Source organism: Nilaparvata lugens, chromosome 2 (assembly GCF_014356525.2).
Source record: "Nilaparvata lugens isolate BPH chromosome 2, ASM1435652v1, whole genome shotgun sequence".
Lineage (NCBI taxonomy): Eukaryota > Metazoa > Arthropoda > Insecta > Hemiptera > Delphacidae > Nilaparvata > Nilaparvata lugens.
The window spans coordinates 60656485-60672265 of record NC_052505.1 but is presented as its reverse complement, the minus strand read 5'-3'; the positions used below and the strand labels follow the sequence as shown (position 1 = coordinate 60672265).

Sequence of the window (15781 nt, the reverse complement as noted above, 5' to 3'; positions counted from 1 at the left end):
TGAATGAAGGACATTAATGTAATGATTTTAGTGTTTCAATTAAAAATGTTTTTCATTTTTCTCTCCAGTTTCTAACAATTAGATTGGCTGAATTCATTTAGATTTTTCTCTCATATATATAAACTTCCTATGAATATGTGAATGTGACATAGTTGCTGAAGAACGAAGATGTTGATAGGTTGTCAAAATTGCAGTGAAAATTATTTGCTATTGCTACTCAATCAATAAATCAGTGCACTAACATCACCATCATCTGTGACAAGAACTTGTGCGCAGTTTCTTGCTTGCTTTCCTCAGTTCTCACCATCATCTAGGATACAGCAAATTTAAGGTAGGACATCAAATAAAAAAGTTACTCCTAATATTGAAAACATTTATAGAAGTAGAATGTTCAATTTTAATATTATTCCTAAGTATTTTTCCATTTTAATAAAACCCTCTCCCTCTATAATAAGCCCTTTTTCATCTCCACACACTGTTACTGAACATGTAATTGAGGAGGAACAATTGGTTAAAAATGAATGAAACTGATTTTTGCCAATCCCGGGACCGGTCCCGGGATCCCGGGATTGGTATTGTATAATCCCGAAATACCGGAATTGGAAATCAGTCCCGGGATTGACATCCCTAATCTTATGGCTTTTTTCTGCCATAGAAACACTCTGCTGGCAGAAGAGCAGTTGCCCCATAAACGGAGACCATAATTTAAATGTGAATGGAAGAGACCGTAGTATGCCATCATCAAAACTCCAGGGCTGACTGATAGTTTAAGTTTACGTAGAAGAAAGGTGACTCTTGATAGTTTTTTACAAAGAAACTCGATATGGTCTTCCCAGCATAGCTTACTGTCCAGCATTAAGCCCAGCAATTTGACCGGCTTCGTGTAGTTTTTTAGGCTAGGATCTATTCTGCTCTTCAAGGAAAATAATATCCTCTCAGTTTTGGTCTCATTAAGACGGAGGCTGTTGGCATTGTACCATATTTTTGAGGTTTTGTTGAAACGTCAAGGTCATGAATAAGATTTTCCACATTCGCACCAGAATTGAGAATTGTAGTGTCGTCGGCATACAATATTGAAAAGCATGGTATATTACAACTGAAATCATTTACGAACACTAGAAATAAAAACGGCCCCAAAACAGACCCTTGAGGGACGCCTGTTTTCACGGCTTTTGGGCTAGATAGTTTATTATTTACTTTTACCACTGTTGTCTATTGCTCAAGAAGCTTTGAATCAGAGTCAGCTCGCTACCTTCAATACCATAGTATCTCAACTTTTCAAACAATATTGAATGTGACATGGAGTCAAACGCACGACTCAGGTCCAGTAGATCACCAGCAACCATACATTGGCTTTCAAAGCTCTCAAGAATGTAGTTGACAACCTTTTCAATCGCCATAGTTGTTGAATGATTTGGTCTAAATCCAAATTGATGGGGTTGAGCAAATTATTTTCTACAAAGTACTCATACAGCTGTTTCAGTAGACATGCCTCAATGATTTTACCTACGATCGAGACTATTGCTATTGGTCTGTAGCTTTCTGGCAGTTCCTTTTCACCTTTTTTATAGATTGGATTTATTATCGACATTTTCAAGCATTCAGGAAAAGCTCCAAGTATCATAATCAAATTAATTACACATGTCAGTGGACGGAGAATCGAATCGATAATGTTCTTCACCGTATAATTTGAAAGACCAAAGGTATCCTCACTTCTTGAGGAACTGAGATTTCCCACTATGGACTTCACCGTTTCAATGTCAACCTCTTTCCATGCAAATCTTGGTGCAGCCACATTTTTTAAATTGATGAGATTACATTTTTCCAGCATATCTTCCATTGTAACTGATGTAGAGATAGACATATCCTGAGCATGAACTCCTGCACTAAGAAAAAAATCATTCAGTTTCTCAGGAGGAATGTTGATTGTAGTTGATGACTTATTCTTGTGTTTAGATTCATTGTTGATGATTTTCCATGCTGTTTTACATTTATTGTTAGATTCTGTCAACAGCTTGTCGTTGAGTGACAACTTTGCCCTAGCAATCGCTTCAGTGTAAAGTTTTTTGAAATCTTTGAATCTCTCTTTGTCTTCATTGGCACCTCGGATCTTCCAAATTTTATACAAGACTAACAGGTGGTTCTTCATGGTCTTGAGTTCAGGAGTGTACCAACTATTAACATGCATGTTTGAGTCCTTGGCTCTATTTTTGTGGGTTTTCATAGGGCAAAACGTCGTCAGGTATTGAGACAGTATATTCATAAATTTTTGTACTACCTCGTTCACGTCCCATACATAGAATATCTGTGACCAGTCCAGACTTGAAAGGAATTGACTTAGGTTGTATAACCTACTAGGAGACACTACTCTTATTAAACAACAGTTGTTTTCGTCATCCTGTCGGTTAGGCCCTTTGAGAAGAAAATTATCTTGACGAATATGAACCAAAACTCCGGCATGATCTGATACAAGGTCTTGCTTATAGATTTCACAATCATATGAATTAGTATCAATGTTAGAAAAAATATTATCTATACAAGCATGACCTCTTGTTGGATGAGAGTGCATGCTATACAAATCAAACGATCTTAGAACATTTTATAAATTGCTTTACGTCTGTCTTCTCATAGTCAGATATGTTAATGTTCATGTTGAAATCACCAGCTAAGACAACATACGAATATGGTTTAGAAGTAATATATATTAGTAGCTCCTCCAGCTTGACAAGGAAATCCTTAACATTGGAGTCTGGTGCTCTATACAGACATAGGATAATACAATTCACTGGCAATAATTTAATGGCAGACAATTCAAAGAGGCTGTCTGATGTGAAATCTGATACGTCCATTCTCTTGAATCTCAATGAGTCTCTAATCAAAATAGATGAGCCACCATGCGTTTTTGTATTCCTACAATATGAGTCGGCCAATGTAAAACCAGTGGGCACATAAAATGATACTTCATCTTCATGTAGCCAATGCTCGTTTATGCAGAGGATGTCAATTTGTCTACTTTCAGCTATCAAGCTATCAGCTACTTTCTATCTGGTTTACTTTGTTCCGCATTGAACAGATATTAATAAGAAAAAGATTCATGGTAGAGCTGTTTCTCAATTCTTTATTCTGAACCAGTAAAATCCACTCTGAGTCATTCTTGTCTGTTGTCAACGAAGTGTTATCGTCAAAATCAAGCTCTATGTTCAATTGATGGTGTTGATTGACTTGAGCAAGGCATTCGATTGTATCTATCACCCGCTGCTTTTGAAAAAACTGAAAAATTGTGGTTTCTCAGAGAGTAGTGGGGGATGGGTGAGGTCATACCTTCTTGACAGACAGCAGTGTGTTAGATAGGACAGCATGTCTCGATGGAGAGTGGTCAACAGAGCGGTACCTCAGGGTTCAGTTTTGGGACCACTACTGTTTAGTCTGTATGTAAATGACGTAACTGACCGACTTAGACACTCCATATATCATCTTTACGCAGACGACTTACAGATTTATAGATATTTCAAGACTGATAACTTTGGTGAGGCAGTTGCTCTAATGAATACCTGACTGCTGTCTCAAATTGGACAGCACAGCATGGATTGAAAATTAATGAATCAAAATCCAAAACCATCGTTATAGGTAATAGAAGACTTTTGAACCAACTTGATATCAACCATGGACCTTACATCGAAATTAACTCACATAGACTAGATTATAGTGAAGACAGTACAAACTTAGGACTCACATTTAACAGACACCTAGACTGGACTGAACAAGTAACAAAGACTTGCAACAGGATCTTTGCAGGCATTCATTCACTAAAGAGAATTGGAGCTGTTATACCCTTACAGGAGAGAATAATGCTTGTGAAGACCTTGATATTTCTAAATTTCCATTATGGAGATGTGGTCATACAGGACATGACAGTGACTCTCTCTGAAAGACTGAAAAGGGCTCAGAACTACAGCGTGAGATTCGTCTTTGGACTTGAAAGGGACGTTCACATAAGCCCTTACATCACTCAGATGGGTATTTTGAAGCTTCGAGACAGCAGAATTCATCATGTGCTAATGCTCCTCCTAAGGTACTGGCAAATGGGTCTCAACAGGAATCAACAAAGGAGATACGAGGCATGGCGCAAGCCTGTTGAGCATTCCCATCCATCGCACTGTGACATATAATAGGTCGTTCTGTGTGACTGCTTGCAGACTGTGGAATAGCTTACCCGCATCTTTGAGGAGTGTGGAGAGGCGGAGGTCTTGGCGTGGCTGAAGGGGGGCAATCGCGGCATAGGATGAGGAGGTGTGTGTGCGTGGTGTTTTAGCGTGTGTGAAAGGTGTGTGTTTGCATGAAATTTTAATGTTTCTTGCTTAAAAAAACTTCTTTTCTTCTACAACTTTTTTTTCTAACTTTTTTTTAATTTGTTTCAGTCTAAAATATATTCTCCTAAATTGAATGAAATTATTGTTTATTTTTCAATTACTATTGATTTATACTTTTTTATAATATTTCTCATTATTCTATTACGAGTTCATTTCCTGTTGTTGTGATGTAAATGCATTAGAAATAGCGAAAACTTCGCCCTCCAGGTTAAAATAGAGGCAGCCTATCTATCTATCTTATACAGAGGTTTGATAATTGCAAATTTGAGTTTTTCGGGGAATTCGCCATTCAAAAGGCACAAGTTAATGGCATGCCTCAGAGTAGTTAATCCCTCAATTAAGGCCACAGAGGTTCAGCACAGCACAGACTGGGCACATCACAAAGCCACTTGCGAGATCATTCTCGAAAATGTCCACCAGGATGCCGTTATTCTTTCAAGTGACGAGGCACATTTTCATTTGTCGGGATTTGTGAATAAACCAAATTACCGTTATTGGGCAGCCAATTATCCACAGAACTAAAAGAAGTCAATCAACGAGAAATTTAAGCAATTCCACAAGTGATGATTGAGCGAGCAATGGCAAATTTTAGAATTAGGTTAAGTGAGTGTATGAAAGGTAACGGAAAACATTTGGATGACATAATCTTCAAATAGAAAAACTTTGTGAGTAATCTATGTAACTCACTGTAAATTGCAAAATTTGAACTTTAATTTAATATATTACAAGTTTTAATTGTACGAAACACACTTTAATTATCGTCCCACAAAAATCGTCAGCTTTTTATGCCGGACCTGTACATGATAACAATCGGAAGATATTGTTGATCAAAAACTAAAATGAATCAAAATTGATTTTATCTCGAAAATTTACTAATTTTTGAAAAATCATAACTCAGTACACATTGAAGATAGAGTTCCGAATGATCTCATTCTATCCAAAATTTCATGATCTAAAAAAAGGCGAAAGCAAATTTTTCTGTCCGATTAAGTTACTGGATTAGGCGGAAATGGCTGAAAACTGGAAAATATCAGGAAATATGTGGTTTTTGGGCCACTCTGTATGTGGCACAAGGAAATTTTGGCATGAAAAAATTGGTTCTGGACTTCTCTTATGTATCCAAACAATATACCATTAGAAAAATCAGAACTATACTTTAATTTGCAAACACATCCCTTGTCTATATTGACTGAACTGAAGAACGGATATTTCGAAAACTAAGAAAGGTATGGAAAACTTGAGCCTAGCACAGGGGGTAGGAGTGGGGACTTTAGATATGTTTACCTCCTTACTACCCTAAACAGAACTGCAAGGTCAAAAATTGTCTTCAAAGTGTTTTCCTTCAAAACCCTTCGTTGACTGTACTATTAGTAATAAGCATGAAATTTTAAAGTTATCAAGTACACTTTTCATTTCATAAAATAAGTTAACTTTTATTGTGTTTAAATAGTTCATGTAGCCTAAAAAAGAAGAGAGAGTAGGTCTAGGGGAGAATGGGGGAATCTATATAATAAGAGAGAGTAGGGTTGTGTGTGTTCGTTTGTTCTTGTGTTCGCATCAAAATATGTCAACTTGTGGATTGCATACCGGAAAAACGGAAATGATTTAGATCTCCAAATTTTGCACATAGATTCTAAAAATATCAATCTCGTGCACCTGGAAGCCCAAATTTCAATTTTCCTGCTAGATTTTTCAGAATTAATGTTCAAATCTATGCTACCGTACATGAAGTTCCATAGGCTACATTGTTGCAGCTCAGAAGTGTGTGTTTTTTATGAGGAGGTTATAATGCTGTTACAAGACTACTATTTTCGAACGGCCGTCTAGCGTAACGGTAAAACGCTAGCTTTCGGAGCGATGGATCCTCAGTTCGATTCCCGATTCTTTCCTATTTTTTTGTTCTTAATTTTTTCCCTCAAAACGTATTATTATTATTATCAATTATTTTTTGAAGGAATTTGTTTTCATTACAATTGAACTTGGATTTTATCAAATAATTATTTTTAATGTAAAATTTTGCCACCAGTACAAATAAAATGGACATAGTCTTCATGCTGTAGGCCTATCATTGAATTTCATAAGAAAAACATGAATAGATCACAATAAAATAAGTAATAATTTATATTCTTCAGTTATAAATGTACTATTAGACACGAATTCGCAGTGAAACGAGTATTTTAGGTATCTTGTTTTTAATTGGGAAAACAAAAGGCTGCCTGATTCAAATTGAGGAGGGTCTAATCGATACTAAAATTTACTGATGTATTGGAAAAATCGATATGATTCTGTGAGGTTTTCAAGTATTATGTCTTCTTCAGTTTTCTATACTATAATAAAGGAAAGAACTAGCTTATACACGTAAGGAATAGGGAATTATGTTTGACGCATCATCACGTCTGAAATATACTGATAACTGATTAATTTGAAATTTTGCATATAAATTCTTAACTAACCGAGGATGGTTATTTATGCCTATTTTCAGTTCTTCAAGTTTTCAATTTGTCATGCTTCCAGTTGTTATATAGAAGCAGCTGAGCATTTATTTTAAAAGGGACATTAGATGATAGGTATTATTGGGGATCCTATTCGAATAAAAATAACTGATTTTCTGTCGCATCAAAACCGCACCGATTTCTCAAACCGTTCAAAAGTGTTATTCTCATTCAAAGATACTGATAAATCATCCATCTATCCATCATCTTTACTATAATAATGGAAAGAGCTGGCTCATACACGTACGTGATGTAGGGAAATTATGTTTGACACATCATCACGTCTGAACTACTGGACTGATTGATTTGAAATTTTGCATAAACCGAAAAACTTCATTAACCGAGGATGGTTATAGGCCTATTTTCAAATTTCTAATTTTTTATTACGTCAAGTTTTCATTTTGCAGTTTTAAAATAGACCCTTGCGAAGCACGGGAAAATTCCACAGTATACACCAATATATTAATGATGTCGATTTTTTATGCCATACTTATACAACCAATAGATGTTCAAGAAAAAATTCTCATGTCTCTAACTAGAAAATGGAGAAAGATAAAAATTGGTTTCTTATTACCCCATTCATTTCTATTTACCCCATCTTATTGCCGCACTTGGGGTAATAAGGAACAGTGTAGTCATTTCTCTAAGTAATAGCATTAAAAATCAAAGGAGACTGTTAGGGATCTCCTTGGTGTATCTTAATGCCCCACCAAATTTCAGGTTTTCCCTCAATTCATTTCAAAGTTATGAGTATTCAAAAATTAGGTTCAAAAAGTTGTATGCCGAAAATTTTTAACAACCATTTAATTTGTAAGTAAAACACTAGAAAATCATGATTTGCATGTTGAATACTTGATTATATTTGATTATTAGGGCGTGATTTTATATGGCCTCCCCCTCTGGGGTGGACCCACAGATGTCGCCCGAGTCCTTCATCTCCAGAAGAAGGCTCTGAGGATTATTTGTGGGGCTGGCGACCAACTGTCGCCCGCTCTTTATCAAAGAGAGGATCCTCACAGTCTTCTCCCTCTATGTTCTTCATACCCGTTGCAGAACACATGCAAACGTGGGGTTTGGTTGCTCGTAACCAGACAGAGCTTCTACCCGTATGAGAATAGGGGTAGACTCAGGCAGGATTTACCCTACCAGAGGCTGAGCAGAACTCGGACTGGTCTGGCTCATATGACTATCAGCCTCTATAACAGGCTGCCTCTGTTGGCCAGGGATCGGGCCCTGAAGAGCCTGCTGACGGATCACCCTCTGTACTCACTCCATGAGTTCTTTATGTTGGAGAGCAGTGTGTTGAGTGCCTATTTTCTTATTTGATTTCTGCCTTAGGGCAGTTGTTTTTCTTTTACTTTTCTTGACGTGTCCCAGTGAGCTTGACTTTAGTGATCCCTTTTATGAACCTAATTAAATACTAAAACACTAGATAAGCAATTATTACGACGCCCCATGATTCCGATAGATTTACTCTCAATCCTTCAACCCTGAAACTTTTTTAGACTTACTAGGATATCGGGGATGATATTCTATATCCAATTCTGACGTTGAATTGGAAATTTGAGAAAGTTGCAATTTTACACGAATTGGCAGCCTAGTAATTTCTTCGGATGGAGGGCCAAGTCTCAACTTATTTTACACAGACTATATGTGAGTTTATTCACAATTTTAAACACATACATAAAATTTAAAAAATCTCTTATTCCCCACTCTCACCTATCATTAGATTTAGATGCTAGATAGTACTCCCAGGTAATGAAAAAGAATTTCCTGATGAATCAGTTCTAAAGATGATATTGCCAGTCAAGTTTCCAAAGCATTCAAAATGTTTATTTTCTCCAAATAAGCAATCGGAAATACTTACGCGCAGTGCAGACAGTAGAATTGTGCATTCCCTGGTCTGTCAACATCAATCTCCTGATTTAGTAAGGGCTCTGCTTTGTGATGGATATCATGGTCGATCTGGAAAACATATGTGAATGTAAAACTAAAAAAAATTCTTTTAATAGTCTTGTGTCTCTAATAACTAAATATAGCCCAGTCAATGAAGGTCCAAAAAAGCATTTTTGATCCGAAAATTAAATAAAAGTTGAATTTCCCACCATCTATAGAACCCTTCCAGAGGGTCATTCTCCCAAAAGTCCCAAGAAATCCCCTTGGAGCTTTCCGCCCCAGCCCCCTAAAACATGATAAATGCAAGTAAATACGGGAAACATTTCTATTATATGCCATTCGATTCATCACATTATGGACTACAATATTAGTTTTATTCATTTTTTCAATAAAATGAACAGTTTTTTTGATAAAATTATATATATGTAAAAATTTAGGGGGTTTGTGATTTGATTTTTTTGTTTCCTTCGATTAACTTCAAAGCAAGTAGTTTTAAAGAAAAATGAGCCAAATAATTAATGTAGCCACTCTCATTGCAAATCCATTGGTGTATATTGTTATGTATTTGCGATTCGATTTCACTCCGTGGAAGGGGAAACAGTCGACGCGGAACGGCGCGGCTGACTCTCTTCGCCATAGTAAACAGCAAACTGGAAATCAATTATCTCTGTAACCATTAACCAGAAAAAAATCTATCATATGTCATTCGATTCGTTACATTATAGACTACAATATTAGTCGTACTCATTTCCTCAATAAATCAAACAGTTTCCTTGATAAAATAATATATAATATTTAAAAATTCATGGTTTTTCGATTTGATTCTTGTTTACTCCGATTAACTTCGAAGCAAAAAATGTTAAAGAAAATTAGACAAATAATTGATATAACCACATTCATTGCGAATCCATTGATGAATATTGTTATGTATCTGCGATTCGATTTGACACTGTGGAAGGGGAAACAGTTGACGCGGTACGGCGTGGCTGACTCTCTCTTCACCATAGTAAACAGTAAAATAGTAGGCCTACTGCTTTTCAAGTTGCATCTTATTTACACTATAGAGCTCGAAACAATCAATTTTGTCTATTGTTTTGACATGCGATGAAACCAATTTTTCACATTTTAATTCTCTAAATTCTCTAGAATCATTTTGTTGTTATATATGTGCTAAATCATGCATTCTATGACAGATAAAGATATTGTTTGCAACCGATAAAATATTCATACTATTACATAATATAATACATATTTAAAATATGTATGTATGATCATAATTCTATGCTAAAATTTATCATAAGTTGTGAATGTCAAAAACTGAGATAAATCATAGATTACAATAGTGTTAACAGTGGCAATTTCCTGAAAAATCATAGCGTGCAGTGTTTGCTGTTTTCTACAATAATTGATATTATCAATTGATATATCAATTATTGATATTATCCAAGCCAGGTTGATAATATAACTAACTACAGTTGAGCCAAATATAAATGACGGCTGAGACATCAAAAAATTATAAATTGGGCTTGTTGAGTTGAAACTTTCTATGATTCTCTCTATAAAGTAGCTTTTCTTCAGTTCTTACTAGTTGAATCTACATTACCTAGACAGTCCAATATGAAAATTCAGTAGATTCTAAAGATGAAAGCCATGCAAACATACAAATTAAGGAAGAGTAAGCAGGCATAAAAGGTAAGAAAATCATGAAAGTATTCCACATTTAAGCACAAAGTAGCCTACTTTATAAGATAAATTGAAAGATGATTCATCATCTTCTATTATTTTGGGATTTTTTTCATATTTTTTCTATTAACATATCGATTTTTCACCTTCACTCGCATCTTGTCATTCATTACACAAGGGCCTTAATGAAAACTTTATAAATGGAAGTAAAGCATGAGTAGAATCATACTGGAATTACAAGGTTGGCAGAAGCTTTTCTTGATGTCGATTAATGTTGATTGATATTGATTTTGATTCAGGCACCAAAAGAATAGATCATTTTCTATTTGAAGCATTCAAATTAAATCTATTAACATGATTTCTTATGACTTGGCATTCACAGATTTAGTTTGGTTAAGCTTTTTGAAAAATGTACCTGATTATCAATTTCATGGTTTTCATACCATTCTAGTTCATTGTGATCATTGAATGGTTGAAGTGATGAGTTAGTTCAAGAGAATTGTAGTACACAAGTATTTTGTGCTTATAATTGGCTCTTCTTTATTTTCTATCGATGTTTTGCTCCAGTAGAGAAAATTGAAAATGTTTGTTTTACTTTATATAAGCTTTGTAAATAATATAAATTAACGGTAATATAAATTTGATAAGTCCAGTATTAAATTGATCGATGTTGATTTTCATTGTATCCACTGGTTTTTTACAATAATTGTTACGTTGAAGAGTGAGGCAATTCAATCCATTTGGAAGTAAAAGGAAATCACAGTGAAATTTGAACAGTGGATAGTAACTTTGAAATTCAGTTGCTCAATTCATTTCGGCTTGATACTATCATTTGTAATTTGAGTTGATCGGAAATATGCATTGTATATAATGTTTATATTTCAGTTCTATCTTCTATCACAGTCTCGCTTTCATTCATAAACATGATAATCCTAAATACTTTGATTACCTTAAAGATGTAGTTTATCTTACGTCGAAAAATGTACAATACAAACAATTATCATTAATTTACTATTATGATGATCATTGGAATGTCTGCCTGTGATTGAGAAAAAGTCATTTTATGAGCCTTGAAATTCGTACCTAGAAAATGTTGCATTATTACTAGAAATTTTGTTTTTTTTTACTATTTATTATAGGTACTGTACATTGATTTTTGTGATTATAGAGATCAACTACTTAATTCTGAATCACGATATGGATAAATAGGGAAATTATGAGATGGGGATAACATCCATAGTTAAATTTACATAGCATCAATTTGATAGCTCTGATAATAATGATTTGAACGGAACTGCAATTCTGGCTTGGTATTACCGCTTCATGTTCAGTGAGAATAGAAAGCTTCAGAGTAATTCGTTCTCACTATATGTGATAATATTGGTAATATTTGGTAACATTTGTTAATATTTGAACCGAATGTGCAGCAAATTAATCTACTTTCAGCTTGAAAATTTTCAACTTATCAGGGGTACCGTGTTATCATATAGTATCTCAAGTAGGCCTACACTTTTATTTTATTTATTTTTTTGTTCACGTGGTCTGATGATATTTATTCCATTATCAAGTATTTAAATTATAAATAGTAATGAAACAAGAAAAAACACAAGAAAATCTATGAAAAGAAATTTTGAATATTCATTTTTTTTACAAAATAAGGATAAGAGTTTCAATAGGATAAGGATAAGAGATAAGGAAAAGAGAGATAAGGAGTCGGACACATAATATATTATCAAACTTCATTGAAAAACATCAATATCTGAAACTAGAGTTATCAAATTGTGATACCTCTGACTCGTATTGAGAAGGCACACTTCAAATTAATATAATAAATTATGTGAGCAGACAACGAGATCCTGATTTTTATCATGAGCAAGGTTAAAACAAGAAAATTATAATATTTTTTTAGAGTATTGAAAAGTGAAAATCTAGATACAGCGCATGTCAAAACAATAGACAAAATTAATTGTTTAGAATGCCATAGTGTAAATGGGATGCAATGTAGAAAGCAGTATTATTCTGTTTACTATGGTGAAGGGAGTCAGTTGCGTCGGCAGTTTCCCCTTCCACAGCGTCAACTTGAATCGCAAAGACATAACAATATACATCAATGGATTTGCAATGGAAGTGGCTACAATAATTATTCGTCTCATTTTTCTTTAAAATCACTTGCTTCGAAGTTAATCGGAGAAAGCAAAAAAATCAAATCGAAAAAGCCCTGAATTTTTACATATATTATTTTATCAAGGAGACTGTTTGATTTATTGAAAAAATGAGTTCGACTAATATTGTAGTCCTTGATTTAACGAATCGAATGACATATGATAGATTTTTTCCGATTAATGGTTACAGAGATAATTGATTCCCTGTTTGCTGTTTACTATGGCGAAGAGAGTCAGCCGCGCCGTACCGCGTCGATTGTTTCCCCTTCCATGGCGTCAAATCGAATCGCAAATACATAACAATATACATCAATGGATTTGCAATGAGAGTGGCTACATTAATAATTTGGCTCATTTTTCTTTAAAACTACTTGCTTTGAAGTTAATCAAAGAAAACAAATCGTAAACCCCCTAAATTTTTACATAATATATATTATTTTATCAAGAAAACTGTTCATTTTATTGAAAAAATTAATATAACTAATATTGCAGTCCATAATGTAACGAATCAAATGGCATATAATAGAACTATTTCTGATCAATGAGTACAGAGATAGTTGATTTTCCGTGATTACCTGCATTTTTCAACTTTGAGGGTGGCTAGGGGGGGAAGCTCCAAGGGGATTTCTTGTGACTTTTGGGAGAATGACCCTCTGGGAGGGTTCTATCGATGGTAAGAGATTCAGCTTTTATTTAATTTTGGGATCGAAAAAACTTTTATTGACTGGGCTAATATGTAGGCCTAAGATTAAGAATGGTCTACATTTCTTTGACTAGGTAGCCTACTAATAAATCTTACACAATATTTCATAGTCTAATTATTGTGAAACCTTCAAATTACTAAAGCGTAGGCTAAATAGGATAATACTAAAAAATTGAAAATTTCTTGGCACTTACTAATATATAAAACCATAAAATAATATGGACGGTCGTATTGCTCTTAATTACGGCAAAATATCCGTGTACAATCTCTGTATCACCGCTATTATTAAAAATATCGACTTAATTAAAAAAGTGAAAAATAAGGATTAATTACTAGACCCTACTAATAAAAGATGACAAAACTTTAAAATAATTGCCTTTTTATATTGTCAGTAAGTCGGGGTTGTAAATTATTTCAGTTCACAAGGTTTTATATTGTACCTAGAGATTTAGTTTAAGACAGTAATATACAAAAAGCTACTTATGGCTGCTACCTATAGGTTAAATGCATGTGAAATTGTGCTACTTTGAACTTAGTTTATTTTAAAAACAATAGTGACATCCGTTTAATTTTTGTGATTTTGTGCTCAAAATAACATACTAAATCGATCCCAACCAAAAATTTGATGACAGGTATTTTGGCACTGGACGTACACTTTAGCCAAAGCGTATAATGAATATGTAAGATAATCATAATTTTTGTAAATGTCATAGGAAATATTAGACAATTATTATAACTTAACCTCATCTAAATCTTTAGTTCTGCGTCTGGTTCTCCATCGTCTTCTCAAGTGAGTGTCTCCAAAGTTGTTTTGTCTCTTTCGTTTCTGAGGTCCTGGCATTTTAAAGTATTAAAATTTGTATGTATACTTTATAATATTAAAGGGTAAAATAAATTATGCATTAATAAACCTTTCTATGAGCCTAGCACATGCTTCCATAAACAGATTATAGGTTAAACAGAAAAATATAGGTTATGTCAACTTGGAACTCGTCACTGGGACAAACCCTTAGACCAGTTATAGAATAGACACGCTGGGAAGTCTTGCCTCTGATGCCAATATATACTGCCATATCACCAGATCGTGACTTCAGCATTAGATAGAAAACTTTTCTGTAGGGTTTGTCTATAATATTGTTTTCTATCCGACGCTGACGTCACGATATGGTGATTTGGCAGTGGATGTTGGCTTCATCGACTTTCAGTATGAATGGGCCGTATCTATTCTATAACTGGTCTAAGGAAAAACCACTCTGTCTCAGCACCGTATCGCGCATGCGTTAGTAACGGTTTTTTCCCGTTCCATTCAGTCAGTTCTTTGAATGTAACGTTCTTTGTGATGATGGTTACCGAGCGCAGTAACTGGAGCCAATCGTCATTCCATTCACAGAGAAGAAACTACTTTGTGTTCTACTTTGTGTTCCATTTTGATGATTATATTACTAGTACTAGTAGTTCTACGAACAGTAGACCTCGCTCATGAATACAACTTTCAAATCAAAGTGAAGGGCCATTATGGAAGTGTAGTATATTGTGAAGAATTAGCAATGTCATCTATTATTTTTTTCATTGAAAATGCTAGTGACAATGTTTCCAGTGACATCAGACTCATAAATTTCTTCACAAGTACTTTCACATTGTCCCCATATTTACAATATTAACCTATATTACAACTTTTTTAATAATTATAAGATATTGGTCAACTGTCGGAGAAATGGAATATGCAGTAGGAAATTTATACGATGAATCGTCTCACAGACGATAGTGAGACAATGGTGTCAATAACAGGAGGTTGCTAATGATGGTTTTAATTTTGATGAAAAGTGGTTCTAATGTTATGGCTTGTTATGATATACAGAATGTTAAATGCTCAGAACTCGGTTTCAGATCTCATACTAAAGGCAAAAACAAAAGCTAATAGTTTTTCAGAAACTATTCGTCTATGAAACAGGGGAATTCCGTGTTGAAAAGGGAAGAAATTGTGCAGTGAAGTGAGACGTTTTCTACAATTAATAAATACAGCACTAGTTCTATTATAAAAGAGCAAATGTTCTTACTCATATTTATTTTGGGAAAGATTTACTCTCAACATATTGTAAATATAATGGTCTTTCATTTTGAAAAGAATAAAAATTGCTGTATCTTGCAAAATAACTACGCTAGATACAGATAAGTAACTTTCTGGAAGGTGGTTTGTCTGCGGTTTATCAAATTACAAAAAAACAGAGGTCTTATCAAAAATCGTTACACATACGTTTCTGCACCTTGTTTCGAAGAGCTTGTATACCATATTTTATCCAAATCGGACAATAACTGTGACTGTAACTGCGGTACAAACAAACAAATAGACAAAAGCCGGTCAAGTCGAAACTAAGACCTCAGCTTTGCTTTGGTCAATTATCCAATAATTATTTATCATTAAAATCAATATAATAAACAATATATTATTATTTCATTCAATAAAAGAAAGAGTAC

At 34.3% G+C, this 15781-nt stretch overlaps 1 protein-coding gene across 1 annotated transcript in view; it reads right to left on the bottom strand.

Annotated features, from left to right (window-relative positions):
- LOC111050826 (zinc finger protein 593 homolog) overlaps positions 1–14431 on the bottom strand; it is a 30794-nt gene extending 16363 nt beyond the window's left edge. The window contains exons 1-2 of the mRNA XM_022337189.2: positions 14049–14431; positions 8730–8827 (exon numbers count right to left, since the gene is read on the bottom strand). Coding sequence (XP_022192881.2) covers positions 8730–8827; positions 14049–14147 — 197 coding nt within the window. The 5' untranslated portion in view covers positions 14148–14431. The remainder of the gene's footprint in view (positions 1–8729; positions 8828–14048) is intronic.
- Between the last annotated feature and the right edge of the window lie 1350 nt (positions 14432–15781).